General features: G+C 38.3%; 1 protein-coding gene across 1 annotated transcript in view; it reads left to right on the forward strand.

The window, feature by feature from the left end:
* The first annotated feature begins 213 nt into the window (after positions 1 to 213).
* Positions 214 to 8360, forward strand: part of LOC110022156 (sodium/hydrogen exchanger 7-like) — a 30125-nt gene continuing 21978 nt past the window's right edge. Inside the window, exons 1-5 of the mRNA XM_020720972.1 lie at positions 214 to 220; positions 393 to 490; positions 842 to 973; positions 1063 to 1281; positions 1535 to 1741. Of these exons, the coding sequence (XP_020576631.1) occupies positions 214 to 220; positions 393 to 490; positions 842 to 973; positions 1063 to 1281; positions 1535 to 1741 (663 nt within the window). The remainder of the gene's footprint in view (positions 221 to 392; positions 491 to 841; positions 974 to 1062; positions 1282 to 1534; positions 1742 to 8360) is intronic.

Consider the following 8360-nt stretch of genomic DNA (forward strand, 5'->3'; position numbering starts at 1 on the left):
TCGCAATAATCATTACTTTGGAATCCCAATGATGTTAGACTAACAACTTAGTAAAAATTTTGTATTTTCAAATAAGAAAACTAATTGAAAAACTTTCATAGTTGTTTTGGTGAATTTCTTAGGGAATTGCATCAGGCTTGAATTTATCCTGGTCGGACTAATCATGTTCCGCCTCCTTTTCTCTTTTTATTTTATGCTAATGGCCTTTTCAAGATGAATGGTTCGCGTTATCTTTATATTTTTGTATATATTTTTGCTTATTTGCATCCGAGAGATGCTTTTTGCTGCAAAATTTCAACACTATGTTAGAAGCAGCAAAACAGAAAGACTGTTACCCTTGTAACAGTACTAACATGGAGAATCTATTCTCATTGGTGGCTGTTTCTTTTTAGGTGATAGTGAAATTGCTTCTACGGTTATTATTGAAAGCAATGAAGAGGGGGAAGATGCGATGAAGTTCTTAGAAGATGTCAGAATAAATTTACCTCAGGTTTCATTATTTTCTCCCATATCCTATTTTGATAAATTGTAGTATTGTTTCTAGATGTGGACTGTTCCGCTAAAACCCTCTTTTGCTCCCTTCGTATTATCAAACTCAGCTACTGTGATGCACCTGATGCACCAATCAAGTGACATGCTTACCTGCTTGGGCACAGACATAAAATTTGCAAGTTGTTTGATGAGAATAAGAGACCCATTTTGCTATTTTTTATATTTTATGAATAGTTTTATTGTTTTTGCATAATTATTCTAGGCAATTGTTATGATAAATCTAGTTTACCGTTACATGAGAGCATCCATTATCACCCATGATCTGTTTATGTATTTGGAATATCGTTAGGTGCTCCGTGTTGTGAAGACAAGGCAGGTAACATATTCAATACTGAAACATTTGAGTGAATATGTTCAAAATCTTCAGAAGGTTGGACTTTTAGAAGAAAAGGAGATGGTTCATCTTGATGATGCGGTGCAGGTACGTGAACTATTTGTGATGCCCATGAAATTGTTCCATCCAATTTAGTTTCTGCATCTATTGCTGAGAAAAGTATTCTGTCATGACAGAGCGACTTCAAAATGCTTCTAAGGAATCCTCCTTTAGTAAAAATGCCAAATGTGGGGGATCTAATTGGAGCCCATCCTTTACTTGGAGCTCTTTCTGCTGGTGTGCGAGAATCCCTTAGTAGTTCCACAAAAGAAGTAATTAAAATGCGTGGTACAACCTTGTACAAGGAGGAGTCTCAGCCAAATGGAATTTGGCTTATTTCAATGGGCGTTGTTAAGGTTTGCACGTATAGCTTGCCACTCAGTTTTGTCATTTCTTTTCTAGTTACGGTGTGGGCTTGAACACTGCCTTCTGGTCTTTTCTTCCATTTGCTTCAAAACAATGCGTTGCATGTTTGAGCCACTCTATTTTGTCATTTAATATTGTATTTCCTACCAATTTTTGGAAGGTCTTCAGCACTGAAGTGGTACAACAATATTTTTCTTATTCATGTAGGGCTTATGAATATATATATATGTTTTTGTTATACAGTGGGAAAGTAGGGGCCTTCGTAACAAGTTTTCATTGCATCCAACTTTTTCTCATGGAAATACTTTGGGACTTTATGAAGTTCTCGTTGGAAAACCTTATGTTTGCGACATGATTACAGAATCTGTGGTGCGCTGTTTCTTCTTTGACAGTGACAAAATCCTTTCCCTTCTAAGGTCAGACCCCGACATAGAAGAATTTCTGTGGCAGGTAAATCTTCATTTTCTCAAACGATCCTTCATGTTCTTTCAATCGCCTACAAGTTGAAAATTTAAGAGCTGGTCATCGCATACTGTTACAATAGTGAAGTTTTTGCAAGCTTATTTGAGCTGTGTATCCTTAAGATGGGCCAGTGATGATTATTCTCGTCTATCTGTGAATGTTATGTATCTATATATTGTAGAGCTTTATTATTTGTGTCTGCCTTTAAAAATAAATTATTAGGAATTTTTTATGACACAAATTTGACTTCAGCATAAATACTGTTATTTGTCATGGAGATGCTCCAACATCTACTATGCATTGTAGGTATCGCTAAAAAATTCTTACAGAACTTTGTCATTTAAAAATTGTTTATCTAAGATGTATTATTGATAAAGAACCTGCCATTGTTGATTTGATAACCTTCAACTTGATAAATGCTAAATTTTTATGGTGTCTATTTTTTAAATATTTAATTGGTGTAAAATGCCATCATATTTGTTCATGGAGCTGAGTTTCTGCCACTTACCAGTGGCTGGAGCTGGTAATGTTTTTGACTCAAACATGCCTGATGGGTTCTATGTTAGAGGATTAATTAGCTAGGTTTTATCACAACCCGACCTCATTGCTTAGAATTAATGAAGTCGAGAACGACGGCCGGACGGTAATAACATTTTTCTTACTTTATACAATAAATTATCATAACTTTCAATAATAAAAAGTCACTAAAAAAATAAAAAAATATACTAAACAATAATCAAATTGAACAAAAGTAGGAACATAGTCTGATAGTAAATAATATTGCAATTCAACCATCAAAATACAACATTAGAATCATAACAAACAACCTAGTACATCATATCAGTAGTTCTTCTCTTGTCAACCAACTCCCTCCTCTCAGTCATGTCAATATAGTCTTGTCTAAAAGAAATAATTAAATTTAACAGTAAGTTGATCACAACTTAGTGATCAATTATAATTTTATTATGCATTAAATTAATATGTCAATGCTATGCGTGACTGTCCCAAAGAAAAGTGATTCATTAATTAATCAAATTGTAAACTTTCATTTTAAAATAACCCTTCCTATTTTAATTAATTAATTTATTTCTTTTAGAAATCATATTAGGATCACCATCACACCCAAAAGAATCTTTAGGTACCCTCAAAAGTTTGTACTCTTTAGGTACCCTCAAAAGTTTGTATATCTTTACCATTTTCATTTTCTTATTCGTGCATGGGTATGATATCGTCTCCAACTAATACCATAAAGGGGAAATTCTTGCTGACTTAATCTTTTATATTTCATTTCCTTTTTTATATCCATTTAAGGTCATTGAATAACTATTTACTATTTCTAGTTTAAGTTATTTCCATTTCAAAGATCATTTAATTTTTAATATGCATGTAAAAAGAAAACATGTATTTTTAAGACAATAATACAAGTCTTTTTTTTTATAAGTTATTTATATAATAAATATAAGAAAGCAATTACTCACCAAGAATTTTGAATGTCTCTCTTTCACATTTGCATTACCAATCATTTACTTGTTAGAAATAAAACCCTAACATTCACTTTCTTTTGTTGTTTGGTTCGGTCTTCTCTTGCACGAAGCTTCTTCCCTCCACGCAAAGAACTTTTCCTTATCCAGCTTTGTGTAGGGCGCATGTGCAGCTCACCTACAAGGCATGACACACTTCTTCCTCCTCCCTAAGCTGCTCAGCTAGGGTTACCTCCTCGACTTTGCTTGCGAGCCTTATTCGCTTCTTCCTCTTCTTCCTTCGTCCACAGAGAACACATGCATTGCTGTGATGTTTACATGTTGAAGCCTCACTGATGCGGGTGATAGGATTGGCATCCAAAATCGGGCTCAGAATAGTGTCCCGAAACAGCGGGGCCAAAGCCCCACAAAATTGTGTGAAGCGGAATGAGGTCCTAAGTCCTCGCGAAGGCGGGTGAACCTGCAACAGAGGGCGGGATAGTGAATTCTTGCGATTCAGCTGAGCTTTTCGCACCTAATATTTTCTGGAAAGTGTGTTATGGATTCTTATTGTTTTTTCCACCCATTTCCTCTTGTGTAGAATTAGGAGATTATAAATAGTTGTCCCTTAGTTGTGTGGGAAGCAGTTCCACTAGAGTCGTTTTCTAATTTCCTGTGTGGAGTCTTTTCCTTTTTATTAGGGTTGTAATTGACGGCAGGTGGTATTTTGGTTGTATCTTGCTCCAAGGTGGTGTTGTAAACTTCAAACTTCATCATTAGTTACTTCTTCTACGATCTCGCCTTCTAATCCACCTACAACCAAAAACACACACTCCCCCTACCTACCCAACGGCCACTTACCCCGCCAACTTTGCTACCGCCTTCGAATTTCTTCCTATAGCTCTAGGTAGGGATTCATCTATTCTTGTATTTCCATTTAGTTGAGTCATGTTGTGCCACTAATTTTATTTTAATAAAAGTTTACTTTATGTATTATGTGACATTCTAACTAGTTTCAATATCATTTGTTATCAGAACTAGCTCAACCCTAGTCCTATCATAAGGTTTCCCTAGTCTCTGCCCCTGCCCAATTCACCTCCATCAACTTTTTTTTCTTCAAATTCTCAACTCAAGCTCTACTCGGGAAGAGATCCATCGTGAAATTTGTCGTCTACAGCAGAGACTAACCGAGTTAGATGACGAGAAACCGGAAGAGATTACCTTCGACTGTGATCGAGAGTCGCAGGGAAGACAAAGACGAGGATCTTAATCCGTTCCACATGGAAGATTATAGGGACAAAAAATATCGGTCGCATCTTTTTGGTATCCAATATTAGAGGAGGCAGAGAGAGGACTCTTTTGGAGGTCATAGGGACTTTGACATCATGATGGACCTCCCATAGTTCTTGGGAAGCATGGTCCTCGATGAGTTTATCGACTGACTGCAAACAATCAAACGAATTTTCGAATATAAAGACGTACCATAAGACAAGTGAGTCAAGCTAGCTGCAATTAAACTAAAGAAAAATTTATGGTTGGAGAATCTACAAAAGTAGAGGAGGGAAGTGAAAAAATAACTAAGTAGGAGAAAATGAAGAAGGAAATTAAAAAAAATTATCTCCCACCGCAGTATCGCCAGGACATGTTCCTAAAATTCCGCAACTTGTAGCAAAGAGATCTTTCAGTTAAGGAGTTCATGGCCTAGTTTGACAACCTGTAGCTAAAGTGCAAGATGATAGAGCTTGAAGAGCACACGATCATCAGATATATCGGAGGCTTAAAACCCACATTTAGTAATGTGGTACAACTACAGTCATACTGGATGTTGAGGGATGTCTATACACAACCCTGAAAGTGGAGAGACAACAAAAGTAAAGTAGGCAACAATCATCGTTCAGATAACCATCTTCAACTATGCAGTCATCTGTTGCTACTACTGCCCACAAGGGTAGCTTGAGAGGAAATAACAGAATTGGACAAGGGACTGACAAGAAAGATCAGAGCATGAGAAGCCAGAAAAAGATAGTTCCGCCAACACAGTGCCAGCCATGAAGTGTTTTCGGTGTCATGACTACTACAGAGATGATGAAACACTAGCCATGAAGAATACTACAGTCTGAGCCTGTGCGAAACCAATCCTGGCTTAAGGCATAACATTTTTTGCACCAAGTGTATCGTCAAGGGAAAGGTCTGAAATCTGATCATCGATAGTGGTAGCTACGAGAACGTGGTATCCACGCTCTTGATAAAAAAGTTAGGATTGGATGCACAGAAACATCCCTAGTCATATTTCGTTACTTGGCTGAAGAAGGGAAACTAGATACGTGTAGATCAGCGGAACCTGGTTGAGTTCTCCATTGGAGACCAGCTACATGAACATATTTGGCGTGACGCTGTTCTTATGGACACATGCCACATTCTGTTAGGTAGGCTTTGGCAATTTGATCGCAAAACTCAACACGACAGGTTCAAAAAATTTATTTTTTCAATGAGGTTGGGAAACGTATAGTTTTACTATTTGCTAAGAATGTCAGAGGCGGGAGCAATGCAGAGGCATCATTAGTTCCTCGTACCACTTTCTTGTAGTATGTTAGAGATGCCTTTGTAATACTAGCGTTAGTTCTTTTGGAAGGAAGTGAGGTAGGAAGAGAGGTACCAACAATATTTCAACCATTAATACAGGAATTTTAGGATTTTATGACCGACAGCTTACCAAATGGATTACCACCACTAAGAGACATTAAATAAGCCATCAACCTTATAATAGGATCTGTATTGCCAAACCGACCATTAACAGATTAAGGCCTGCAGAGTATGAAGAACTACAACGTCAAGTACAAGACCTCATTACATGGTAGCTAGTCAGAGCAAGCACTAGCTCGTGTGCGGTTCCAGCCCTAATGGTGCCCAAATAGGATGGATCGTGGCGAATGTGCATCGACAGTCGAGCCATAAACAAGGTTACCATTAAATACTGATTTCCCATACCTCGCTTGGATGATCTCTTGGACTAGCTACATGGAGCTAATATCTTCTCCAAGATAGACTTGCACAACGAATATCACCATATACTGATGAGGTCAAGGGACAAGTGGAAGACCGCCTTCAAAACGTGGGACAAACTTTATGAGTGGACCATTATGTCTTTCAGTCTGTCTAACACACCTAGCACTTTCATGAGATTAATGAAGTAGGTATTCCAACCTCTCATTGGAAATTTTGTCGTCTATTTTGACAACATTCTAGCATACAACTGGTCGGAGGAATATTACTTGCATCACCTGAAGGCAGTATTCAAGGTATTGTGAGTCTAGAAACTATATGTTTATCTGAAGAAATGTCACTTCATGACAAGTCAGATATGCTTTCTGGGTTACATCATGTCTAGTCCAGGCATTCAGATGGATCCCATAAAGATAGAGATCATTATCAGCTAGGTCATACCATAATCATTCACCGAGCTGAGATAATTTTTGGGTCCGACATCCTTCTATCGAAGATTTATCAGAAACCAGTGCTATCACCCTCCCTCTGACAGAACTTCTAAAAGGGAAGGAGCTTACTTGGACGGCAGTAGCCCAGGCAGTTTTGACACACTAAAAGAAAATGTGACTCGGGCATCAGTGCTAGCACTATTTGACTTCAACCAACTTTTTGAGGTCAACCATCTTTTTGAGGTAGAATGTGATTCCTCCGGTGTGGGGATCAGAGCAGTATTAAGCCAAGAAGGACACCCCACCTCCGGTGTGGGGATCAGAGCAGTATTAAGCCAAGGACACCCCGTCATTTTCTTCAACGAAAAATTGAATGAGACCAGAAGAAAATACTCAACCTACGACAAGGAATTCTACTTCATCGTGAGAGCTCTGGAACACTGGAGTCATTACTTGTTGACAAACGAATTTACGCTATTTACAGATCACGAGCCCTTAAATTTTCTCAGCAACTAGAGCAAACTAATGGGACGACATGCTACCTGGTGGAACTTCTAGCTTCTTTCTAGTTTGTGCTAAAACATAAGGCGGGAAGCTAGAACCGCATGACAGATGCACTGAGTCATCGACACCTATTCATCCATGCTCGAGTTGTGGGTTTTGAGGTCATAAAGGATGTATATGAAGTAGATGAAGATTTCAAAAATTAATGGGAGCAATGTCAGGAAAAGTCAGCAGAGTAATATTATGGCATAGATGATATCATCGTCCAGGAAGGCCACAACGGAGGATTATCAGGACATTTCGACAGAGCAAAACCGTCGTCCTTGTAAGATCACTTTATTTGGCCAAAACTAACAAGAGATGTAGAACGACATGCCAAACAATGCAGGATTTGTCATCTGGCCAAGACAAGAGCTCGGAATGTTGGATTATACACACCACTTCCATTACCAGAGGCACCATAGGTGGATGTCAGCTTGAATTTCGTGTTAGGACTTCTAAGGACTCAAAGGAACAAAGATTTTGTAATGGTTGTAGTAGATAGATTCTTTAAGATGATCCACTTTGTACCCTGTCACCGGATACTAGACGTCTCTCACATCGCTGATCTATACTTCAGGAAAATTGTAAGGCTACATGGGATTCCCAAGACCATCACCTTCGATAAAAACATCAAATTTTTTATCCACTTTTGGGCAATATGGGGAAAGCTCGACACCAAACTATGATTTAGCTCAGTAGCACATCTACAAACAGACGGACAGATAGAGGTAGTAAACCAGAGCCTCAGTAATCTCCTGAGTTGTTTAGTGGGAAAAAATATAAAACAATGGGATCTCATCCTAGCCCAAGTTGCCTATAACCGATCCATCAACCAAACAACAGTATGAACTCCTTTTGAGATTGTGTACGGGCGCAATCCGACACTACTTGAATCGGTATCACTCTTTCATCTTCAGAAATCAGTAAGGATGCCACAAAACGAGTTCTCCAGAAACTCCACGAAGAAGTTGGCAAGGAATTTGCTTAGCAAAATAAAAAATACCAGGCACGGGCAGATAAATCCAAAAAGGAAGTAACATTTCAGGGAGGTGACCTCGTATGGATTAGGTTGGAAAAGGAGAGATTTCATGCAGGATCATTTGGGAAGCTTGAATCGGGAGAAGGTGGCCCTTTTAGAGTATTTCAGAAGTTGGACGACAATGCTTA

The sequence above is a fragment of the Phalaenopsis equestris genome, unplaced genomic scaffold, assembly GCF_001263595.1.
Source record: "Phalaenopsis equestris unplaced genomic scaffold, ASM126359v1 Scaffold000174, whole genome shotgun sequence".
Lineage (NCBI taxonomy): Eukaryota > Viridiplantae > Streptophyta > Magnoliopsida > Asparagales > Orchidaceae > Phalaenopsis > Phalaenopsis equestris.